Raw genomic sequence first — 26,663 nt, forward strand, 5'->3', positions numbered from 1 at the left:
GAGAAGATAGACTCTGTGGACTAGCGGCAGAAGACTGGATTTAAGGTGGTAAATGGCGGATCTGCAGCAAATAGAGGCAAATAAAAGAGGAAATGAGATACTAAAACTCTCTTAGAAAGCCAGACTTGTGGAATTTTCCTGCAGCTGCCCATAGGGCTGTCCATTTGATTCACTCTGCAGTTTGCAGCCAAGGAGCAGGTGGGTGCAGATAGACACAATAGAGGAAAGGGGAAAAGGCCCTGTGGGGATAAGAGGGCAAGGATGAATGTAGGGGTCACTGAGGACACACGAAGAAGTAAAGAGAGGTTAGGTGAGGACAGGACTAAGCAGAGGAATCACAAGACAAACATAGTGGTGATGGTGTTAGGAAACACAATTAAAAGGGTTTCTATTAAGGGGACTGAAGAGGGAAGTAAGTGCTGGTCAACAACATGAAAAGGGTCAGTAGAGGCCAGTGGCAAGGACTTTCATGGCTTTCTCTCACTTAGTTTCTTTTAAAATGTCTAAATGATTCAGGAGGCCTATAAATAAACAGGGACGTGGAACCTGCCAGGGATTATAGATATTTATTCGTCAGAACTGTCATCATATGGCCAAGGATTTTCGTTTGTTCCTCCGGTTGTTTATGAACTAGTTGCGTTTTTTTGGAAATTCCCCCAATACCCTTTCCTTGTTGTATATCGGACGTCTCAATACTGATGACAAATCTGAGGCTTACAACATTGGACAAAGCCTTGTTTATGTTCTCCAGAACGACACAACTATTTTCCGATCAGGGCCCCGAAACAATAACCTGCCTCATGTTGTGATGAGAGCAAACAGGTTCTTCTGGTTATTCAAACCTTACCTTACCTTTAGCAAAGTGTGCACATCTGCTTAGTTATCATGCAACATAAACTCTGTATCATTTGATATTCATATTAGCATGATGGACTGTTGTACAAAAAAAAATAATAATAATCTATTTTTGCAAACTCCCAATAAAACATTTTATTCAGTTTTCTTCTGGGGCAATTGGACACCATGAAAATATCAACCGTGGAAGAAGTTCATTGAGTTTTATTTTGAGATTGGCCTCAAGTACAAAGGCCCGGCAAGCACTGATTGAAGCTTAGGGCCATTCTATCTCTCCATTGATATTTCCATGGTGTCCAACGGACTGGGATGTAAACTGACCAAAATGAAAACTTCTGTGAAATCTCACAAAAGTACATCTTTTTGAACACCTTTTTTTTTGTCTTCATGTCCCTTCTGAGAATAAAGTGATGGACAGTCGACCCATTAAAAAGAAGAAATATAGATTGATTTTTAAAAATGTCTCTCCATTCACAACTTTTTTTTTTTTTTTAGCAGTAGAAAGTAAGTTCTTCCACGTTTCTCAGTTTTCCAGATCTTTTCTGTTTTGTTTGTAAAAATTATTAATCTGTACAATAGTTAGATATATGTATCTTGTAATTTAACATTTATACTCCTTGCCTATGTGTTAGTGTTATTTAATGTGTTAATTTCCCTAGATTATCACCAACCCCATCTGTAACATTATTCCTAGGTGTCAAATTTCTAGCCCATCACTGTGTTACTTCACATTCAGCTGCCTGGCATTACCTTGTGACCAAACCTCCTCCCAGATGACTAGTTCAAGCCTAAAATTCACATTAAACTTCCCCCCTGATTCATTTAAATGAGTAAATACAGAACATTTCTATACTTCCTTTGAATTTTTTCTCTTTTTTTTGTTAGCAGCTATCCTCCCACTCTGTAACTCAGTCATTTTTATCGTTGGCACCGGCTCCTACCACATGACAGTCATAAGGCATGATTTCAGCAAAACTTGCCCTTCTCTGAATTTTATTTATGCCCGTCCCTCAAACAAATTCCCACTGTTGCTTAAATCAATCCACGGAAAAATATCCTCGTGACTTGTTGATGGTTGTTTTTTTTTCCTCCTTCCACACATCGATGCTAATTAAGATAAAGTGAGCAAGAGATAAGAGGCAAAAATACGAGTGAAAATAAGTTAGAAGCCATCTGCCACAGGGGACTTCAGTTTTAATATGTATGTGTGATTTACTGAAAGCTATGTTAATAACTTGAATTAATATTCATACCATACGACACCTTCTGTTACAGGATTGATCATAGTGATATAATGTTTAATAATAATATTTCTTGTTTCAAATAGCCTAACTAAAAATTGCGAAAAGAATCCGTGAGGCTTGTTGGGTCAGCTGGAGTTTATACACAAAGCGGACTCTCTGTGCCACTGTACGCCGTCACCCATCACGCATAGGCCACGTTCATTCAGGAGTAATTTAATTGCATACTTTATGTCCGAATTCTTCCTGCCTCAGTGGCTGCATTGCATGGAGAGGACAAACACTTTTCATGTCACGATTTTGGCCACCAAAGATGGAAGCAAGGACAGGACGTTCTCTTCCAGGTTGCAAACATTCGATGCACGATTGAATAAGAAAAGCTGGAGGGCCCGTAGGTGCGCGCCCTCTACAAACACTCCCCACATTTAAAGCACTGTTGACACAATCACCACCCAAAAACACATTTACTACACCGTAAAAATTTGCATAAGTTGTTTTATTCATAGTTATTGTCCTTTTTATACTTCTTTTTTTTTTTCCACCATTTCGTTTTTTTTGTTTTTGTTTTCTGTTGTTGAAGTGGACATCCCGTAAAGTCAAGCCTGAAGCCCTTGGTTGAGCTGTTCTCTGAACTGAAAAGAAAGGGTAAGAGGAGGAGTGGATTTCCCTCCTTTGTCTCTCACTCTCTCCTTGTCACGCTCACAGTATCCCAACTCAACCTTAATTTTCATTTGTTTGGACAAAGAGTGTACCTTACAGTATATTTACACATCATACTGACTGACTGTTTAACAATTTCCACTTAGATAATGCAAGGAAGATTGAACTTTCAAGGTTTTGCGTCTTTGTTTTTCATGTTCTTCTACAGTCTTGTTCTCCTTTTGATCCACTCTCTCCTCTCATGCTAACTTTGTACTGAGGTTTTTCTTTTCAGCATCATCATCTTTTTCATCGCCATCATAACATTATGATCATCATTATTATATCGATATAACTCTTTTCAATAGATTCCTCTCTGACAACTGTACAATCGTACACAGTGTTTGACTTTTATATATATTTTTGGGAATATATTATTTCAAACCTAGGAAAAGAGGAAAACATAATCCCAAAGAAAATATATTAGTGTCCCAAAGTAACAAAATCATGCATGTCTTAACGTACTTGTCCATAAAAACAAAACAGAACAAAAAAATTAACGTAATGGATGGGATCTGGTTTTATTTACAAACTGATCTTGGCACTGTTTTTTGTTGTCTCTTGCTGGAAACTGGAATGATCATAAATACTTTTGACTCTGCCGTGTGTAACATACTCCTGGTATTATAGGTCAGTGACCTGCTGTAAAAGGCAGGCTTGAGAGACATATTCTTTTTCTTTTTCTTTTTTTTTTTTTAAAGCACAAAAAGATAAAACAAAGAGGGGGAAAGAACAACATTAGAGGGTCGACCAGGGGAAAGAACAGAAACAGTGTGTAGAAAAGGTATTTCACTTCAACTTTAGGCTGTGGCAGTTTCCTGTTTTAGGCAAAAACCCTGTGACATCATGTCTACTGACTTCTTCTTTTTTTTTTTTTTTTTTTTTTTTTTTTAACTCCCAGAAAAACAAGCTCCGTCTCTCTCTACATCTCATCAGGTGCACTCACTCTTTACTATTATATATGGGTGAAAATCCGAAACAGAGCATTGATTCTGTCAAAATTATTGTTGTAAAGCAGCATTAATTGACTCAGGCAAATAAAATAAAGAAGACAAAGGCTGTAAAACTGCCAGTACAGACCTACTACTCAGTGTCAGGTTTGGCAGGCTGGTAGGGGTAGCTGTCTAAAATTTCCAGTGTTGCCTTGTCAAACAAGTGCGTGGCTGTTGACCCAAAGATCTCGTGTGTGAGCAAACAATAAGGGTGTGTGTTTGTGTGTGGGTTTGGGTGTCTCTGCATACTCGTATTCAGTGCAAACACGTAAGGGTAAGAATCCCATCTTGACCATGGCCCATCAGCTCTGCCCTTTCAATCAAAACAGATGAATCTACAGTATCGTCCGTCCCTGCCCATCTTACCACCTCATTTCTTCTCCAGTCCTCTGTTGCACCTCTTCAAAGGGATAAACCGTCAGGCAGACTGACATGCCTTTGTTTATCCAGCCTGTTGGCGGGCCCCCCCCACCCCGCCCAGCGTCAGGTCCTAGCATAGCCCAATGTACTTGAGATTGTTCTGGATGATCACGTCCGTGACAGCGTCGAACACAAACTGGATGTTGCTGGTGTCAGTGGCACAGGTGAAGTGCGAATAGATCTCCTTGGTCTCCTTGTTGCGGTTGAGGTCCTCAAACTGCCGTTGCACATAGACGGCCGCCTCCTCATAGGTGTTTTGACCTTTGTAGTCGGGGAAGCACACTGTCAGAGGAATGCGTTTTATCTTCTCAGCCAACAGGTCCTTCTTGTTGAGGAAGAGGATGAGCGACGTGTTGGTGAACCAGTTGTTGTTGCAGATGGAGTCGAACAGACGCAAGCTCTCGGCCATGCGGCTCTGCGTTGGGACGGAAAGGGGGAGGAAACAAAAAGAGAAGAACATATCATGAGAAAATGATTTCACAAAAAGGAAAAGCAACAACTCAATTTATCACGTTGTCCGGTCCCTTTCACGCGGGGGGTGGGGGGGAGAACTCATGTGATTTGGCACAAGTGAGGAAATTGGACCGTGGAAGGTCACGACAGCATTTCAGGATGAAAATGGAGATGTGATAAGAAGAAGTTTAAAAATCGCCCAGCACACGTCACAGATGTCCACTGGACTGGCTTCTCTGTTATGTCAACAGAGGCTTGAGAGTCAGGCTGAAGAAGACCTGCGTTTGAACTCTCACATTCTCCTCTGAAACTGCTGCTTACCCCTTTAACCGCCGACTACTTTCTCCAAGTCCAACATTGTGATATCATCAGTCACAGACGATGTGCTGTGATCTTATTTGTATTGAAACAACTCACGCTGATTGTTATATATGAAAGCCAGAGTGGAAAGACGGAAAACTGTTGACAGACAGGTTGTGAGGACAGACCGCTATAACCTTATATAGCTTGTCATAACACAAGTGTCAGACTGAGCTTACAGAGGGATAATGAGAGCAACAATGAATCCTTCTACTGGGCACATGCCTCAGCGCTTTTATGATTAATTTAAATGCTTAATTTTTCACTGTTAACTTAAAACAAAGATATTTCTTCTTCCAAATGTGGGAGAATTATCATTTATAGTCCTCAACGCGTCACATTCATTATCCCCAACTGTGTCCTGTGGATGAGCTGGTCTTAAGTTACAGTAAAGGGCGAACAGAGATGAGCAGCAAAGCTTTGCACTAAAAACAGAAACAATGTTGTGCCACTAATTTTGATTATACATCACGTGGAATTATTATTATTATATTATTAGAAATATTACAAATCTCCATGTTGATTATCCGCATTCCTTTTGCAGAATGCTAATGCATGCCGGTTTAGGTACAAAGAAAGCCTGTGTGTTTGTGCGTGTACATGTAAGCCCCCGTGAACTTCCTTAAAGTTTGCGCTCATGTGATGTTGAACGTATAAGAGAAAACAACGAAATAGAAAGTTGATCTGTTCATGGCAGCTGCTGGCATGTGGCGAGAGGCCAGTAGCTTGTGACTGGGAGGTTGTCAGATGGAGGGCTGCTGTTTAAAAGGTTACGGAGACAACATGATGCTCTGAGCAAATCACAAGATCTGCACAGTGAGTGAAAAAAAAAAAAAAAAAAAAAAAAAAAAGATAGCCAAGGATTAGGCAATCGCCATGCAGATCCAAAGCCAACCCTGGGTATTCGGTGGTGTAAGCGCATATTTTTGGATAATGATGAAAAGGTTGCATGTTTGAGAACCCAAAGTTTCTCTCCAGCAGACCATCCAAAAAATCTGATTCTACAACAGGGGCAATTTGTTCTCTACATTTAACTCATCCGTTCATACACAGAAGGAGAACGCATGGAGCAGTAGGCAGGCACCTGTGCATCACCCAGGGAGCCGTTTGGGGCCTCACTCAAGGGCACTTTACACATGGATGTGTGAAACCACTGGTCCTATGGTTCAGAGCTTCTCTATCCACTATCCACAAGCTCCCCCCTAGCTTCCTCCCAGCTCCCACATTTGTTTAATAATATATTAGGTCTCTCCACACAAGGTGCTCCTATGTAGTCAGTTCAAATGTTTTGCTGAAAAAATAGTGCCTTAATATACAGTATATTGGAAAACACACCATTTTTTTAGTGTAGAGTGTCAAGTTTGTCCAAGCAGCCTAGAATAAATGCATCCTTGAAGGAAAAAAGGTCTGTGTTCAGAATTAGGCACTGAGTAATGTTTAAATTTTCTCAAAAAAAAAAAAAAAAAAAAGCAGAGGGAGAAGGAGAAAAGGGGGAAATTGTTCAATATAGCTGCATCTGTTCTTGCTCTGAAATTGGCTCTCAAATGTCTTCCTTTCTGTTCTCGTTCTCTCTGTTACCCAATCGGATTGAGACACAATGATCTCTTTTCTGCATAAATATGATGTGTCCAAACATTGCACGCTGCACAGGTTCGTGTCAGGCTGTTTGACCTCGCTCCCCTTCTTTACAGGGTGTCAAAAGAAAAGAGCCCAGCCGCTACGAGAGTATGACAGCAGACAGACAGCCGAGCTGAGGGTCTCAAGTCGCCTCACCTGGTCGTTGCAGCACTTGTACAGTGAGCAGTTGTCAATGGGGATTGGGAAAAGGTGGGGGAGTGGCACCCAGGAGCATTAAAGCATGCAGACCCCCGACCGTCGCCTCAGACACCCACTGATGCACAGCTATGTTCACACTCACATGCACACGCACAGCTTTCCCCCTCACCTCCTCCTGTCAGAGTACTCGAGAGAGGCGCAGGCCTTAATTAAGCTTAAGAATTAATGAGGAAGTTCATCACAGTGTCATTGCTTTGTTTCTCATAAATACAAGTCATTTAAGCGTGCAGCTACCCCTTTGTTATTCATTAAGGTTCATTTTAAATGTCACTGGCTTACAAGAAAGGCCGCTTTGCAATTATCTGCTGAGATATTTTCTGCTGCTGTACCTGTCTGAGAACTGCATTATTCAGACTGCTCCCTTTCTGCTTTCCCTCTCTGTTTAATTACTAATGTCTTCACTGGGTTGCAGCCACACTGCTGGGTTTTGACATGACAACAAGCAAACAAACACATTAGTTGTACATATAATTATTCTTTTTGGGGAATCAGATTTTTGCTATAGTTTGGGTGATACCTGTAACCTGGATGGTGGTAGTAACAGTATGCAATGCAAAAGCTACGTAAAACTGAAACCTATGTTTCAGCAGGAATGCATGGCATGTCTTTTTTTTTTCCTACACCAACAATTTATATGAACAAATTCAGCTACGAGAAAGAAGGGCCTTTTGTTTACCCCTTTTCATGTTTAAGAGAGTATTCCTGAATATTGTCTGAAACACACGACACATGCCTGGAGGCCTGTGTGGTTCTAAATAATAGCCAGTGTGAATAAAACGAAAGATGTTGTTTTACATTCAGATCAGTTCATCCTCTAGACGGACGCTGCTGCGGCTTGAAAGGAAGCACGCATGTGACAAACTTTGATGTAAAAACATGAAACGCCATTGATTAATTCCCAGTCTTTGTTCATGTGACAGGTAATTAATTCATGTTTGGGGGATTAATAAAACAGAAACAACAGATACGGAGCTGACACTGCAATCAGTGTCTGCGCCGGAGTTTGCCTAACACAAGCCCAACCAGCTGTTAACCTCACATCCCCACTTTTCATCATCACCTCGCAGACACACTGAATTCGCTGCAGTTTCTAAGCCTTAGCTCTTGCATGTGAACCTGCACTACATATTCAAGCGCCTACACTCGCACAGGCGTACGACACATGCATGCACATGCACCTCATCTATTCTACCCTGCGCTGCTGTTTATTGTACAGCAAAATCCCCATCCTCACTCCCTTTTCCCTTTCTCATCCTCCCCTCCCTAGTCACAGCTCACTGTCAACAGCACAGGATTAGGAGCATTTGACTGGCCTGTTGCTAAGCAACAGTAACCATGGTAACCGATTCATTATGAAGACAGGGATGGGACAGGGAAAATGCATCAGGGAATGGGTTGATGGGTAAATGTACTGTAATTATTATGGTGTATATTCTGTCTTGTGCGAGTTGGTGCATTGAAACTGAACCCGGGGTCGTCCTGAATTTTTCATGCCTTTGTGTCAGAGATCACAAAATCATCAGACTCAACAAGCCATCATTATAAAATGACACCTTTTCTGCTTTAAATACACGGAAACGTTGTTTTGCATATGTTTGCATTCATTTGTGGTCTTCACACATTTGTGCATGAAAACGGAAGAATGTCTCAGTTAAAAATGTTTTGAGACACACCAGCTTTGCTATCTTCTGCTGTGCTATTCAGCGTCCCTAATCATCCTTGTCCTATTATTCATGGCGCCTCTATTTAAACATGTAGCAGACTAAGAAATAAATGAGTCAGAATTACACTTGAAAGAAAATTGATGAGTCACCTCTTGTCTGGTTGAAAGTTGAATCATGAGTTGTTGATCAACTAATGGTTTTTTCTTTTCATGCATGTATAGTTTTACCAGAACATGTATATCAGACAATAGCTGTACTGCAAATGAAATCAAACTTTCAGAGATTTTGCTTCATGAAACCACATTTTCCTTCTGATTGTTTTTGTTTTTCACTTTTTAAGGTGTGAATTCGTGTTCTTTCGACGAAGTTTGGCAGAAGGTTAAAGCCAGGATGTGGCCACGTCTTTGTTCCTTATCTAACAATCGGTTGAGGCTGCACAGCCGTCTCATTTTTGTACAGGCCAGCTAAACGGATGGGAAATGTAACTGTCATTTTCTCAGAAATGTGCACATGCAGTGTTTCACATTTACTTTGTGTCTGCTCAGTGTTTGGTTATGAAGCATATTTGTGCTGTAGCTGGTCATAATTGAACTGTTATGTTTTTGAATTGCTGTTGCATTATGCTGCAGCCTGATGATCCTGTAGACTTATTAGGGTGTGGCATCATGGTCTGCATTGAATTTTGTGTCACTTGGTTATGCAAGTTCCTCTTTACATGTTGGATATAAATAGTATGTCGTGTGTGTAGCAAAGCAGAATGTGGCCATGTTCTATCTGTGCCTGTGTTAGTTTTCTCCATTTACTCCAGTTTCCTCCCACAGTCCAAAGACATGCATGTTAAGTTAATTGGTGCATTTAAATTGGCTGTAGGTATTCTTGTCAGTGGTTGTTTGTGTTTCTGTGTTAGCCCCGTGATAGACTCATGACTTGTCTCGGGTGTACCCCGCTTCTCACTCAATGACAGCTGGGTTAGGCTCCAGCCACCCGCGACCCTCTTGAGGACAAGTGGTTAAACATAATGAATGAGGATGAATGGAAAAAGAATGTGGACATAAAGTCACAGTTAAGACAGGCCACAGAGTAATGGAACTGCAAATTACTTAAATTATAGTTTGCTATTTGCAGCTCTGGCTAATTGTGTTAAATTGTTCAGCATTTGGTAATTTAACTCGTTTGATTTGATGCATTAAAAGTCATACATAGTGGATAATTTAGTGTGCATCTTTTTGTGATATTTGTCATTGTTAAACAGTTTCTTTAACCTCAAAAGCTCAGACACACCAAGTCAACATCAAAAAACTAATGAAGGCCAACTGTCTGGGCAAAAAAAGCTGCAGCTGAACTCACCGCATAGACTGAGTGAGAAGAAATAAGCAGGTGACAGTAGTCAAGATTCAGCCAAACCACAAACCAACGGCCTTTGCCATATTCTTACTTTCGCAGAGCTGACCGACCAGACACAGTGTTCTGTCTCACGGACGAGCTGCACCACCGATTCAACATGATCTATCAGCTGAAAATATTCAGACAGGAGTCCAACGGGTGTCGACGTCAGCCCTAACAGTGTAACTAATGTACGTGTAACTAATGTATAAAGAGGTGAGTTCATGACCATTGAAAAGTTATTTACCTAACTCACAGCAGGTGATTAACATGTTTTTTTCTTTTCGTTTGCAGTCTCATGGTACAATTAGAATGGCTTACACTGAAAGCTGCAAACAAGCTAAACAAGCACGAGCTACTGTCATTTTCCATGTAAGGAAAGAAGAAAGAAATGGAAGTAATACTTTGTCAATAATTTTGACATTTGCAGTTGATGCGGCTCAGTGATTATTATCACTGCGACTTCACACCACACAGAGAGGCCTAGGCGATAGACTGACAACTTGTTCAGGATGTACCACACCTCTCACATGCTGGGACAAGCCCTGATCTCTCACTTCTAATCTCATAAAAAGGCATGAATATTCAATTATGGAATTACAAGAAGAGCGTGAGAAACTGTTCATAGCACCTTTCTTTGAAATAAAGAATAACACCATGCAGTGTGATGCGTGCCCATCACATACACCCTTGCAACTTCTTACAGAAGGGGGGTGGTACATCTAGAAACACAGACGCAAAGGAAACTGCAAAGGACTGGCTACCAGATCTTTACTATGAACTTGCACTGTGGAATGAGGTAGGTCACATATGCTTCTGAGCTCATGTATACTGCTGTAAGATTGCTTTCTTCTTCTTCTCCTGTCTTTGAATAATAAAACTTGTTTTTTTGGGGGTTTTTTTCTAGCACCAGTTAACTCCCTTTGCTACACAGTGCCTGCACAATCTGCTAATTCTCACAGGTACAACCTCACACTTTATGCTGTGAACCCAATTAACACCATACTGCATTTTCTCCTCAGACTTTATTTTTAACCTATAAAACTAATTGATTTCATGTTCTGGCCTGACACAGTGTACGCCCTGTGTTATCCAGGTAACCCACGAATTATCAGGCCATTTCGGTTACAGTGGTGGCAAAGTTTCCTCTGTGCTCGAGCTATTTCCAGAGTTGGGTGTAAGAAATCAAGGTGAACACGGATACTGGAACCGCTTCGGGATAAAACATAGTTGAGCTTAATCAAAAAAAAAGAATAAATTAAATCTATTGTTGATCTTCCGTTATCATTGAGGCAGTTATACAAGCACTAACAGCCTGACTATTCCAAAACACTCAGATAAGCAGATGGATAAGCCATGCATAGGAAATTGTTCAAATTCCACAACCATGGAGAGTAGATAACAAACGCCAGCTCTTCATTTAGATGGATTCAAAATAGCTTTCATTGTTGCTATATTAAGACAAACTGAATGCACATTTTTTACAAAGTCAGTCCGGTCATGCTCGCCTCCAAAGAATCCTGGATAAGGACCATCTAATTTAGATAAGTCTTAAATAAATATTTATAGAACAAAGCTGAATGGGCTGTTAAGGAACTGCAGTATGTAGTCATTATTTTTGGGTTTCGCCCAAGCAGTAATGTTTAGGGCTGAAAAAAAGAAGCCAATGCAGAAGTCCCAACAAATTGCAGTTCCTGTAATGGCCACTTGAGGCTGACTCCAAAAGTGAGTCAATCCCCACAGACCACCATGTTAAAATGCCCAACTGCATACGCATTTGTTCACTGTGACTGAAAATATGGGGCCCTTTAAAACAGAATTCTCTTACCGTCTGGTTGTCCTCGTAGAGTTTCAGGTCATAGCCACTTAGCTCTACACAGAAAATGATTGCAGTCACGCCCTCGAAGCAATGAATCCACTTCTTTCTCTCTGAACGCTGTCCACCCACATCTACCATCTTGAAGGTGAGCTCCTTGAAGGTGAACTTGTTCTCTACAATGCCAGTGGTCATGTCACGGGATCGCAGGATGTCCTCCACAGTGGGGATGTACTCAGCTGCAGAGATGCGGTCCAGGTCATTCAGGTAGTAGGCAGTGTTGTCCTCTAAGTGGTACTCATTGGACCTTTGAAAGCACTCCTGGACCCCTGAGTCTGCCCACAGACGTTTCATTACCCCTTGCAACTCTGGAGTGATCTCCCCTTTGCTCTCGGCCGGCCCTGTGAGGGCAAAGAGCTGCACGGCATCATAGGCCCGGTCAGGGTTGTGAAAGTCAATCTTAAGGGTGGTGAGGGCACGGATGATGCGGGTGAGAGAGTCGATGGCATTGTACAGGATTAGGGGCTTGTACTCCTTGCAGGCTTCTAGGTTGAAGCCTCCACTGTGGATGATTTTCATCTGTTTCACAATGGTGCTCTTGCCAGAGTTGCTGGTGCCCAGCAGCAGCAACTTGATCTCACGCCGCTGCCGCTGACTCTCTGAGCGCAGGTGGCGGTCGATTCGCCGAGAGCGCCGCGCTGCTTCCTTCTCCTCCGAGCTCTGACGGCATCCCATGGTCCTCCACCACGAGGTAAGCACAAAGGAACTCGTGCTGCTGCTTGATGGGAAAGCAAATTACAATGAATCGGATCTGGTGGAAGCGTTGGAGAGGGTTTTTGTGAGCTTGCAGGGGAAGAGGCAGACAATTTTTTTACTACAGACCAATTTAACACTAGACAGGAAAGCCACCACACAGAGGAGTGACTCAGGAGTATTTCATTCTTTTTGTTCAAGGGCAGTCTGTGAGTTCTGTGTGGGCAGAACCCAGACTTGTGGGATGCCCACACAGCGCCTGGCACTGAAGTTGGACTGCCTGCTGAAGCCAATGGAGCTGGGGTTCATAGCAGGTGCTCCGCCTGAGGAAAAGCTCTGCAGGAAGGCTAGGGAACGTTCACTGTATGTCAGTAGAGAAAGTGTTTGGACTTGATACATGCAAATAGCAAACTCCCTTCACTCTCCTCCCACATGGCTCTTGTGGTGTGTTGCCCTTGTTTGGCTTCTGCAACCATCCACCTCAGTTCGATATGTGGCCTGTTTTGCTTGATCCTCTTGATAAAATCCTTTCTGCTTCTTCTTTGGTGAGAAATCTCCCCGGAAACCGAAGGCCTTCGTGTCTGCCAACACACAAGACAGAGAGAAGAGGAATGAATAACAGGTTTAAGACAAAGAGATGCATTTTCATCCATTTCTTTTCTACCCCGTCATTAACCCATATGCGAAAGGGATATTGCAACATTTTGTAAAATGGAGCAGGAACAGCTCATGAATTACGGCTTCTCTCTTTTCGTCTGTTGTCTCCACAAACAAATAGGTCAAAATGACTGTAAGGTCTCAGAACTGATGTACTGACGCATTTCTGTATAAGACCTGCTGCTCCGGCTATGTCAGGAGAAGGGAAGTGAAATGCCATACTTGATAAAAAGGGGTGTAACCAATGAAAGAGAAAAGAGAACTAGAAAGAGAAGTAGACCTAAAACACCCAGATCCTCTCCCATCTCTACAAAGTTGCCCGGTGCAAATGTTTGGTTTGTTGACAGAAAGTGGTTGACACGTACTCCTCCTATGTGATACTGAAAGGGTGTGGGTGACAGACCACAGTTCTGACAGATCCTAAATTTGTCAGAACTAAACCTTTAACCCAATGAAATACGTCCAATGAAGAATGTCACTAACCTCCATACCTTCCAGTCAACCACAACCATTATATTCATATCCTCTTGAGTTCTTATCCGAACAGTCATACAGCCGAGCTCTCTCCATCTGCAGTCCTGTGTTACCATAGACTCTGAGCCAAAGGAGATTTTAGCTAACCACGCCTACCCATTTAACACTACACACACACACACAGTCATTATATACACAATCAAGGTCAAACACACAGATATAAACAGGCATTTCAAAGGAAAGCGGTGCTATATAAACAAGATGAATGTGTTTCCTTGTAACCAAGGAAAGCTTCTGCTATTTGCCTTACAACCCGCAAACTGCCCTGTTTTTGGTCTGCTGTATTTTGCTGTTCAGCAAAAAGGCATCAGGCGCACTGCTTATTTACTATCACAGTGGAAAATAGCAGGCTCAAGACGGCAGGTGCTTCTCATGCTTTCATACTGCTGTAAAGCCCCCCGTGCTTTCCCAGACATCTGTGTTTTTATCCTTCAAAATCTACATCGAGATCAGAAAGTGAACACAAATATTTCTGGATATTCATTTCACCGGTGTCTTGTTTTGTCAGTGTGAGGCATCATTTTTGCTTTATTAAAACGCATAATGAATACCAATAAGCTCAGCTGCTGGATTATAGACCCACGTTTAAAGCAAAAACTAATTCAGAGTAGTGGATTCCTATTATGTTCTGTGATGAATAGATCCACACTGAAACAGGCTATATGCTGCTGGCTGAGTAACAAATGTGAAATCATACTGTGGCCTAGTTTTGCGGGCGGAACTATACTATGCAGACCTGTCAGAGAGCGGGAGAGAAAGAGAGAGCCTTTCTCAGAGCTCAGGGAGAAAGGTCCACTCTTCAAAAGACTGAGAGGACAAACAGAGCAGAACAAAGGCATAACAAAGCATCACAACACAAACAGAGTGGAGAGCGTTGTTTCCTGGCTTCGGGCATCTGACTACTCTCAAAATGGCATACCCAGCCAAACCGGTTAATGCACATCGCTGATTTTGAGAAACCACAAAATACATTAAAGCTGTGCGGGAAGTCATTTAATTTTCAGGAATATGCAGCACTTGGATATGTGCAGTTTTTTTGAAGTCATACCACTTGCTTGATAATTGCTGTAGTAGTGTGTAGTGTGCTGGTAGTGCTAAATCAGTGTATGTTATTGTCACATTAAATTCCTATAAATAATACTACAAGCTTTTTCCATAGAACAGAACATGGCCGGTTTCTTACTTACTTTACTTATTTACTTTCTTCCTAATAACTAGAGCATAACACAGCAGGAGGAAATGCCTGGAACCTTGAAAATGTTAACACAATTAATTAGGAAGGTGCATACAGGATGAAAACATGCTTATACGTTATTTATAATACAAATTACAGTCTATTTTAAAGATGAAGTAGTTCCAAATGCACTCTACAGCAAAAAAGGAAATAAGTTCTACGTGCCTGCAGTGTCGTCCTTGTCTTTATTCTACGTGCTCTGCTGGTAACTCTTATCGATTCTTAAATAAAGTGAAAACGTTTTAGTCACTTATCATGTTTAGATTCTTATCTGTCACCTTCGGAGAGAGGTCATTCTGCTGCAAACCTTAAACGTAATCTCCAATTTAGTTTGGCATTACGCTAAAACAGATGATGCAGAGACAGCTCCAAGTAGTAGAACTGTGGCAAGTTCTCCAAGATGACTGGGAAAGCGTACCTGTAAAGTACCTAGAAGACTGTCAAACGGCCCGTCGCCTCTGTTGACAGTCTTTTTGTGGCTGGCACCTGGGCCGCGCCTGGGCCACGCCTCTGTAACCCTGGCATAATTGACGTCTCTACTGTCTTTGTTTGTTCGGCCCATAGCATATATTACTGCCAAGTTTACTTGCAACTATGGTAGCATGAATGTGGTTTGAAATCTTAAGAATGAATCTGTTGTGCTGACTCTGCCTACCCTCTCTGGCAGAAAGATAACCAAACAGTGATTTAACATGCGTGCACTGTCAGTTTGTGCAGGAAGGTCACTGTATACACCAAGCTGTTAACTCTGTAAATGCAAGGATTTTCATCAGTGTGTTACTTCACTTGTTTTTTTGTGTGTGTGTGTGTGTGTGTGTGTGTGTGTGTGTGTGTTACGAGGACAGTGAGTGGCAGCGTGATGAGTGAAGGCAGAGCCATGGGGGCTACTCAGACAGGCCAGGATCTCGATGCATCATGAGGACTGAGGAAATTTGATAGCCAGCATGAGAGTTGAGCCTGGTCACTCTCTTACCCTCACAGCTCCTGCTGCACACTCCCATCAGCTCTCCCTCCATTACTCTCCCAGGTGCTCCTATTATTAATTTACCACGCCGCAAATAATTACAATCACAACCTTTATTGGAGTACATGTTATCACAGTGTGTATGTAGTCACTCTGTTGTATAACCATTGCTGCTTTCCTGCTACACTCAGTCCCACAAAAAAAAAAAAAAAAAAAAATGCTATTAAAATTAGGGTCAATCACATTAGATTGATTGGAGATTTTAATCCATTACACGGTGAATGTCAATGCTCAGATACAAGCATATTGAAACTAGGAAAATCTTTTAGAATAATAATAATTTATACTGTATTGATCCCTGAGGGGAAATTATGCTCCTGCTATTTGATCCATCCATTCGTTCACGTAGTAGTGTGTAAAGTTGGAGCAGTGGGCTGCAGCCTCTAAGCAGAGCGCGCCCGGGGAGCAAGTTGGGGGTTAGGTGCTTTCTCAAGGCACCTCAGCCATGGACACAGGGATAGGTGAACATGGGACCAAGTCGCTCCTCTAACCACTACTCCACAGCTCCCCCTACATGTCTATGGACAACCTGCTATAAGTACAGGTTTAAGTAGCACGGATGTTTTTTTGCATTTGTGTTTTTCAGTCATCAGTTTTAAAAATGGACACAAATCAGGAACATAAATTTTAGACAGAGTAAATGAAATTGAAGTGGAGTGATGAGCTTTAACTGGCGATGTAAATGGTGACAATGGACTCCCAGGTGCGGCAGTTTTAAAACAGTAATCAGTTGTACCAATAGAAGAGTGGAAAGTATGCATACAGAGGTGACGCTGGAAGAAGTGAAAATGCACTGTTACAATGAATAAAAAGCAAACGTGTGTGTGACGTTAGAAGGAAGGTGAAAGGCCCAGGTGCGCTTTTAGTCGTCTTGTGATGGTTAATGAATGAGACGTGCAGGTGGCAGTGGCTGTGGTCAATGGGTTTGCGTTTCAGTGGGTATCAGATGAGGAGTTAAGTGTTAGAGGAAGGAAGAACAGAACACCTGCCAGTCAGAAATAACAGCTGGTCCACAAGCCAATTGAATTTCCCTTTTACGAACCAGTTAAACTTTTAACCGTTTACCTCAAAACTAAGAATAAAGCCTGTTCATCTTAAGCAGGCCAAGGACTTTTGAGCCGGCGCCCGCGTTGAGAAAGTGATTGAAAAATATGACCGTCGTTACTCTCTGTGTTCTTGTAATGATCACAGATTAAGGCACACGTACGACTAGGTTTATCTTTTCTGAGCAAGACAAGCCCATTCATATCTATGCACATGGATTAGAATGACTACTGCGCACTTTGTGTCACCACAACCACAATTTCTTCCCGCAACAGAACTTGAACACCGTCATACAAATACTAATAACAAAGTGCAGTGTCATCTCTGTCTTACTGATTGATACTTAAGGGAGCAGCTATATTCCCTCCAGCAAATAGAACATAAAGTACATGCACATAGAAAACAAAAAGGGGCTGCTCACATGCCTGACGATCAGCTGCGCAGTGCTTATGCTTTCTCATCCAAATGCAGCTGTTTTGGACGCCGAAAGCTTGCTTCCTGCTTCTGACTATCTTTCCTCTGGCTGTCTGACAAAATGAGGTTACTGAAAGGCTTGAGGCTGTCTGGTCACTGTCCACATACAGTGTCTTTCTTACTGGTATCACGCAGAGTGATTTTTACAACAGTATCTGAGACCCCAGGAGTGAAACAGTAGCTAATCCCTAGATCTGTACAAAGTCCTGCTATTGTGTCAAGATAAAGCAGCCAGAGTGAAACTGTGATCAAACCTTCGGGCCGTGTCAGATATTTATGAGCTCCGTGGCGGTTGTCTACAGCAGTGGGATTTTTCAGTCTGTGTTTTTATAATTTTGTGAATCTCTCTAGTTGTAAAGCAAACTATGTATAAATCTGCACATGAAAATCCTTGTGAGTTTCTGTGGTCTGTGAATTTCCCAGCCAAACAGAGAGGGGCTCGAAACGAGACAAGGGGTTCTGCTGGAGAGACGTTATTAATTTATGTGATGCCACAGAGGCAGTGAATAAGAAATGTTTTCGTGAGAAAGTCTTACGTGATCAATAGGCACACATTCCTTGGCTACTGTCGTCTGCAGTGTAGACAACCACTGCAAAGTCTTATATAAGGCAGTCTGCCGTGGATTGAGGTGGCAGTTTTACAGAATATTGAGTCGGTTTGACTAGGAAGGGGAGAAAAAAAATGAATCCATTGAAAGCCTCCATTCCCAGATGAAGCCATATATAACAGAAAATCTGGTAAACGGATGCTAGCGCCAACTAATCCTCTTTCAGATAAACATGATTGTTGGCACTTTTTCCGCACAGTGCGGTGATTTAAAATGTGCCGAGGGAAAGGCAGGCTGAAGATTTAAATAGAAACGCCATGATTGTTGATTGAAAAAAGCCCTTAAGTGGATGTGCGCAATGTTAAAGTCACCCCGACCTCCATGGTATAGGTCAAGGGTGGGGTGACATTCGCAGGTTTTTCTAGATTGTTTGGAGCTGTGTTGCCGTTGCCGAGCCACAGCAGAGCATCCCGCGCACCTGCTGTGTGTTTGGAGAAATTTCCACGGGCGTTGGCATTTCTTTGAAAGGGATGAAGAATTTAAACTCTGGTCCCGACACTGTTTACAGTTGAAACACGCTATCAGAATATAATCTGCAGCTGCTGAGACAGCAAACAGAAGACCGTCTCTCATTTGGCAAGAGCAGACTTAAGTTACACCGTAGTGCAACCCTGCAAATAAACCACCAACTGATTTCTGTATGTGGGTATATTCCATCATACTGACATTATATATTATAGCCTGGTCAGTCAGCGACAAAGTAATTATAGTCTTGAGGAGTATTCACTGGAGATTTTTAAATATTTAATCAATGTTCTAGCTGCTAATGTCCTTTCAATAAAGGGCTCTAACCTTATATGCTCCCATGACTTCATCAACTCAGCGTGTCAGATCTTCATTTCTGTGAAGAAATCTTAGATTTTATCTTTTTTTTCTGGTTAAAAAATTAGTCTGAATTGAGGACGTGAGGTTTCGGTCTTTGCAGTGCGAAATCCTTTTGGATCACAACATCTATGTGGTTGATGAGCTACACATGACTCAGATCAAGTCTTTAAAGCACAAACTCCCCTTTAGCTACTCTGGCTTGAGACGCCAAGAGAATGAATGAGTAAGAGTAAAAAAAAAAAGATTAAAATTAACATTAGCTACACAGAGCTACATCTATAAAGTGACCATAGATTTGAATCAACACCCACAGAAATCTTTTTTTTTTGCAAGGTTTATTTGATTATGTATTCGATTATTTGATTAAACAGCTTAGAGAGTGGCTGTCGGCATCGTTATTGACCAGTTTGGTGGTAGATTAAATGATTCAGAAACAAAACAATGCCATAATTAGTGTTTCTTTCCTAAAATAAAGTAACGAGGACACATTTTACATCACATCTGTATCTGCTGCTGTGATCCTAAACAACTGGGATGTCTTATCATTTGAAAAAAGGATTAACGTGGCAGTCTAAATAGGTATTTAAGATATATTTAAATAAATATCTGTTAAGTCACTATTCTATTGCTGAATGAGGCAATGCAATGGAGACTGAGCATATGGCCCACTGAATATAGTACTGCAACGTTTATATATTCGATAAACTGGGTGTCAATGGCGACTTTCCTGCTGATGTGCTCTTCCAAACAAATATCTGGATAGGAATGCAGAATGCTAATCATCGGACGATTGTCAGCAAGTTCAAAGACCTACTGTCCTACTGCTGCGGCAAATCCGATGTGTTTGTCCGTGAGCTTAGCACTTCCTGCCATAGGTCATCAAAAACGTATAGACATGGATGGAGTTGGGAGTACTGGAACAAGAAGGAGCAGACACGAACATGCACGACAAAAATCAAGCCAAGTATTTCTTTATTAAAAAACAATGGCTTAGTGATGCTGCCCTCTGATTTCTGTAAATGGTAGCGTTAAACTGCACCCGCTGTTACCATGGGTGAAGAGCGCCGCCAAATCAACCAGAACTCAAAATGTTTGAAGTTGCTACTTGAACTGTAATCTTACGGTGCAATCAGAAGACGGCAGACAACAGCAGTTACATAACCAATCTTTTGTGTTTCCTCGTTTGTCATATAATTGCTTTTCGGTTTTCTTCCCGTTTATCCAAACTGCACAAGAGCACTGTAGAGTCTCAAATCAGTTCTGCTAGAGCTGCAGGAAGGAGACATGTAGATGTTACTAGTCTGGGAATGTTTCCAGAAATTCTTGCATCTCGCTGCTTGTGTGCAGTATAACTTTCGGATAAGGCAGAACAGGCTACTTTGTCGATAATGATCTTAATCTCTCAAAATCCTTGAACCCTAAATAATAATAATAATAAAAAAGGCTGCTCATATTCTTTTTACTGTTCTGTATTTACTGTCTGACTAGGTGCTGTCAGACGAAAAACAGAAACAGAGATAGACCGGGCTGACAAGCAGAAAAAACACAAAGCAGAAGTCCAGCAAGATAAAGCAGATCACGAGCGCACTGTAGATGTGTTACAGAGATAGATTTCTGATGAGTAAATTACGGGTTGATGATCTGCAGGGCATTGCACTGAAAAGTTCCTGGGTGCACCATATGCTGCAACTATACAACATTGTGGAATGTGGGACAAAAAACAGGCGGTCAATTTCATGCTTCGAGCGGCCGAGTGGCAGATCAATGTCACCTCAATGCTGGTCGCTAATACAGATGGATGTAGATAAGTCATGTGACGCTTGTGGAAAAAAAAAAAATACACACACTGTGTGTCCTGTCACCCGTAATGATTAAAACACATGCTTTTCCGTGCATCTGTGCAGATCTCAGTGGAACGAAATAACTGAAGTATTCCAACCTAAAAGGCCTGCTTCTGTGTGATGAGTCAGATCTTTGTGGTCGCCTCGCTCCACGCTAGCAGCCTATGAGATACAGGTTGCATATAGGTCGAGTGAACTCATGCATTCATGTGTTTGCACCACTTTATATTTACCATTTGAACTGGATTAGCTTTCTGGTTCCCACAATAATGCGGTCCATGTGTCAACATGAAATCCCATCTTCGTATATGCTGACTGTTCTTGAGGATAGATCGGATTATAGGGAAAACTGAACCCGTGCTAGGCCTTGCCATTCAGGTTAAACGAGGACAGCTAGTTCACCACATTCAGCTTGTCAACAACTGAGATTTCTCTATAAGATAACTCCTGAGGGCAGAGTTTCCAACGGCACCACAGGTGCTTCAAAATCATTTCAGGAGACCATCTGTGCGAAGTCAGAATCTCCCAGAACAGTTTTAATTGAAAACACTAAACCTTGTATATCAAAAATCTACTAGCCAATGGAAAGTATGCCATATTTACTTTTTAGGTGATTTTTAACTATTTATTCATCATGGCTGCTTCAAATCATCAAATTAAATGTTAGCCAGTAAACTGAATGATCAGACTTATTGAAGTTATTGTAAACTCTCTACATATGACGCATTTGATTGTTCAACATTTCATTATTGCTTAACGCATTATTGCGTTATTGCTTTCTGACGTGCTGTGCTGAATGCAGACTTCAGAGAAGGATGCCTGTATACTGTACCCATGTGAGGACAGTACTCATTCATTATGGAAAACAATGACGGGCAGTGTTCTCCTCTCTGCTCCCCCAAAACAGCGGGCTGTTTACAGGGTGGAGATGGGGGGGGGAGGGAGGGGGGCAGCGAGGGATGGGTGAGCTCTCTGTATGCTTGATGCTTTTTCGTGATAATGCTCTGTTTAACGTTCCCGATCTCAGTGGCTGTGTTCCCCCTTCTCCAATCCAGCGGGTCACACTGAGTCACAAGGCCAGCCAGCGATGACAATGGCATGCTTGTGCACAGGCTGAGCTATGGGTAGGATGTCTGATGTGAGGGGATAAGATGGCACAAGGTGGACGCTGGAGTCTCATGTGCATGCCCTGGTGTGCAAGCAAATGTGAGTGCACATGTGAGCCTTGCGATATACTGTTTCACATTTACGTCTGGTGTACAGACGTGCACTTTTATGTCGAGAATTTCTCTCACTCTGAACTACATCAGAACAACTGTGGTTCATGCCCTGCACGTTCTAATCTGCGTTTATTCGCAGTGTTATCTTCATGTTAGCCAACCTTCTGCAATAGAAGGAAATTGTGGGTAACTTTCAGACGTCTGCAACCCCTTGACATCATGTGCAGTTGTCTGATTTGATAACTGGAACAGGAAAAGGAAAAAGATTTCACACTGCAGCTGATGCAAGAATGTAACAGCCATTAACCCATCCGGTGAGCTCCATAAAATGAACGCTGTAAGGACAGTGAGAAGCGAAACTAAATTACTGAGAGTAAAATATCCTCAGTGTTGAAGCAGGCTGGTCCTCCTGCAGAGACTTTCCGGCAAATGACGGGAAAAAAAAAAAAAAAATCTGTTATTTAAGTCTAATATATTCTGCTTAGCTGTGTTGTCAACCTCCCAACAGATAGCACTGCAGGTACAGTTTGACTGCATGTGTTTACTGGATTAATGTGTGAGGAAGGGAGCGATACGAGATGAATGAGATATGAGAAAATGTCACCTATTCAAACGAGGACAAGGACTAATGCTGCGTGTAAAATACAGGAAATCAGAGCTACCTACTCCACAAACACAGTGATAATATTTATTGTAAAAACTTCACGGTAAACACAGGAAGGAAAGATTAGAGTTGACTGCAGAGGTCATACCACCAGCCTCATGCCATTTTCAGGCATTTTCTAGGAAAAGCAGACCTGCATGTCCTTATTCCAGGAACCAAGAGACCTGAGATCACATACTGCATGGAAATATGTGTGCATCCATGCATGTATGCACTCACACGCCTTCTATTTCTTTCAGTACACACCAACATCCCTCAGCAGTGGGTAGTAGGCCACAGCACTCCCTCATCGTCCCCCTCCCTCTACACCACCTCCTTGTTGTCATATGACCGCTGTTATGTGTGTGCAATGGAACACAAAGTTGCTCTGTTAGTCCCCTCTGCTCTGCCCTCTCATCACTCAGATTTGAGTGCTGGAAGTAAGGCGCTCTCACTCGCCGGCCTCAGGAAAACAGACAAGCCCCTGTATGTGACTACCAGCAAAGATTAGAAAGGAGGGCAAAGAGAGAGAAGGGTTGGGGGGGGGGAGAGGGGTGAATTGAGCTGATGTTGTTTTATGTAACACCAAAAGATAACCTAATCCTCGCTCATTCACAGAGCCCCGCCCAAAGATTTAGTTCGATTCGACTGACAGCCTTCCTCGCTGACGCTTTACTGTTAAGTCATTTATTAGTCGTCTCCACATCAGCGCCTGTCTAAGAGCGATGGCTGCCAAAGACTTGTCTTACAGTTGTTTGCGTGGAGCTGACACTTTGTCCCGGTACCTGGCTGGGATCAAAGACCCAAAACAAACACAAATGCTGAGCCAGCTGTATCGGGAGCAAAAGCCCCGTCTGAGAGTGACGAAGCAGCAGAGACACACGGACCTCAGGGACACATATTTCCTCCTGTGATTTTATTAAGTCTCCTCTGCATGGTGTTAACCATCAATTTTCATGTTAACGCTCACAACTACTAAAACTAATGCCATGTGATAATTCTGCTGCTCCCTCTCCAGGACCCAAACGACACCTTGGATTAATCATTTTATTAAGCAGGCTGCTGAGGGAACTACACTCGGTCCCCTCGGTGCTTAACTGTAATAGAGTCGAGTTTAACTGTCCAAGTTGGTGGTGGGCTCACGTGCAAGGTTAAAGACGGCTAAAAGTGCACGGCGCGGTGACATTGGACGCTTCTACCTCGACAGCCACTGCCGCTTTAAAACCAAGTCTGTCCCTGCTGTCCCCCGCTATTATGTCACCCAGTGGAATGGATGTAGCAAGTAACAAAAGAGGTGGAAGGAGGTCAACACAGCATAGGGTTTGCCACACTATTGCTCTCATTTTTGTATGCATAAAGGCCAGCAGAGCTGCGGCATACTGCATACTACCCTTTTAACAAAAAAAAGAGCTAAAATTGGCTCTAGCATGCTGTTGGACAAGAATTTATTCTTAATTTATGTGACATGTATTCTGCTGATTTAGGAGGTTTGTGTCTTGAGGGGAGTGCATTTGGCTCAAGAAAACTACTTAATCAAGATCGGAGCAATTCTGTTTCTTCCAACGTTACATTCAAACGGCCTGTATAAGGGATGACATTTTTCTGTGTGTGTTTGTGTCTGAAACCCGGTGAAGGCTCATTATGTAAGCATGTGATTAACCTTTATATTTCATGCCGGACCTTGTCATCCATCTTTTCAAAGCCAAGGTCATTAGTGACCTCTGACATTTTTAAACATGTTTTTACAGCTGATTTGAGAACAGATGAATTAGTGCAGCTTGGAGTTCTGATTATAGCTTTTATTTATTTATTTATTTTTTTTATTTTTTTTTTTGTGAATGTCACCTTGTTTTGTCTCCTGGTGGTTGGCAACCAGTCACCATCAGGTACATCTGCAAAACATTGCCGTGCATGCATTTCTGATTGCGGCAGCTATGGTTTAAGCCCACAGTTTTTTTTTTTTGGCTTATATTGTCAACAACGTGACTAGCACCTTTTCTTGACATGGCATCCGGAAGCATCTTAAACCACAACTAAGACCCCTCGCAGTGTTAATTAAACCACTATGGTTTCAACGGCAGTGCTCTTCACTTTACAATGACTTCAGTCATCTCCTTGCTTGAAAAATACATGTGATTAAGCAGCAGTACGTCTCAGCTAATAGAGAGTAACACATGCTTTTCATCAGCGCAGTGAGTTAAACTTGCATCTTGCCCAGGAGGCTCATCCCAATTTGTAGCCATTACACTGTATGACAATGTTCCAATCCAGCTTTTCCACACACACACCCCAGGAGGGCAGCGTTACAGAGGGGTTCAGCAAAGCCATCAATCTAATATTCCTGATTCCGTGGTACTCAAGGAAGAAAGGCGTGGTGGAATTTCCACCATCTTTGCCCTGATTCATGGATGTCTCAGGGCCTCGGTGTGCTCTGCCGCTGCTGCTGCTGCTGGTGGAGGAACTATCTCAGACACATCCAGCATTCCTTCTGTGTCACATGCTCAGAAAAAGCGCTGTCTTTCTACCGCCGTGAAATCATCACGGCCTTTTCCCCCCACTCATCCATCCAATCTGTTCCAAATCTTCTCTCTTTCCTTCTTTCCCTCTCTCTTGCTCTCTGCTGCATCAACCTCCGCCCCTCTGCCCCATCTGCCTCCCTACTGTTAAACCCCCCCAGCCCCTCAACCCCTCCCCGCACCGGTTCTCTCTTTCTCTCTCTCTCTCTCGCTCCATCCCTAGCATGTAACACAAACACACATACAGTATACACAAATACACATGCTCTCCTGATGCTACACAACAAATCCCAACCCCCACTGAAAAAAGAATACAGTAATACTCTGTTATAAAAGGTTGTTGAGACAGAAAATGTCACAAATGGTCCTGTTTTTGCCAGCTGAGTGATGCACACGCTCTGCTCTCTGCCTCTGTCCCCTTTCGCAGCGTTGGGATTTATATTCATAAAGAGACACAAACGGCTGGACACAAATGAACCAAACAAATCCCAGTGCAAGATTATTAATTGATGCAAATTTACCCAGAGCAACGGCGGACAGCAAGCTCCGCTGGCAAATGCTACAATCTTCATGGGCCACAATTTGCCCCGCTTATCCCAGCGCCCGCAGAGCCTAGCTACACGGGCTTTGAACATCTCCCACTGCACATTCACATTCAATGTCTCGTAAAAAGCCAGTTGTAAGTGCTGAACACCTGATCGCGTGTGATGGCGGTTTTACTCTCTCATTCCCCTTGTTTCTATTGCAGTCAGGGCCTGGATGGGGCGCAGAGACATTCCCACACCTCTGATGCATCCTCCACTTGTCCTACATACGGTAATTACACGAACTGAGCAGATAAAAGCTTTCTATAAGAATCGAGGATGCTCTCGGGAGATGATGAGTCAAATTGCAAGCAAAAGATAGCAGCGTCCGTTGGCACAGAGCTAACAGGGTGGAGGAGGGGACTGGACAGGCTGCCTGCCTGGGTGTCATCTCTCAACATCACCTCCCCTGTTTCATCAGGAAACCACAGTCAGCTTCCGCAGAATAGAGAAATATGGTCTGTAGTTGCTACCTTAAAAAAAAAGAAAAAAAAAAAAAGAAGAGAGAAGCCGTGTGAAAATAGTCAAGCTTACCGTGTTCACAAGCCAGCATCCATTTACAAAGGATACTGCAGACAAGCCCTTGCAGGGAGAGAAAGGCTCTGTGCAATCCACCTTTAGTCCTGCTGCTTCATCTTCATATCTTCCTCATATTCACAATCTCTCACACACGTACATCCCTCTCTCTACCTCTCTCTCTCTCTCTCTGTCTCTTTCAGCGCCCCTCTTTCTGTCTTATTAACGTCTGTGTTCTATATCCTCTCTTGTTTGCTCCAAGGCAGTTGAGACACTGCAGCGATGGGGGTGGAGGGTGTGTATATATGTGTGCGTGTGCTTGAGTGTGTCAGAGACAGAGAGGCAGAGAGAGGGAGTGCAGGGCAGAAATGGAGGGAGGAGTCAGCAGGGATAGAGAGAGAGAGGGAGAGAGAGAGAGAAGGGGAAATGGTCAGGATTAAATCATGGGAGCAACAGAGACACAGAGAGAGA

The 26,663-nt window shown here is 42.6% G+C and overlaps 1 protein-coding gene across 1 annotated transcript; it reads right to left on the bottom strand.

Moving 5' to 3' along the window:
- Positions 1-1,537: 1,537 nt before the first annotated feature.
- On the bottom strand, positions 1,538-26,663 carry gnaz (guanine nucleotide binding protein (G protein), alpha z polypeptide). Its single transcript, XM_084572353.1, has 3 exons — positions 26,211-26,663; positions 11,732-13,053; positions 1,538-4,622 (listed from the first exon to the last, which is right to left on the bottom strand). Exons 2-3 carry the CDS (start codon positions 12,452-12,454, stop codon positions 4,278-4,280), a joined length of 1,068 nt encoding a protein of 355 aa, XP_084428479.1. The 5' UTR covers positions 12,455-13,053; positions 26,211-26,663; the 3' UTR covers positions 1,538-4,277.

The sequence above is a fragment of the Chelon labrosus genome, assembly GCF_963514085.1.
Source record: "Chelon labrosus genome assembly, chromosome: 22".
Taxonomy (NCBI): Eukaryota; Metazoa; Chordata; class Actinopteri; order Mugiliformes; family Mugilidae; genus Chelon; species Chelon labrosus.

What these genes read in the sequence shown, in the direction of transcription:
- gnaz (XM_084572353.1), bottom strand. Translation starts at nt 12,454, where the DNA reads ATGGGATGCCGTCAGAGCTCGGAGGAGAAGGAAGCAGCGCGGCGCTCT. An exon ending in TCTACGAGGACAACCAGACG is followed by an intron (nt 4,623 to 11,731) that starts GTAAGAGAATTC and finishes GTCCCAACGCAG; the next exon opens with AGCCGCATGGCCGAGAGCTT.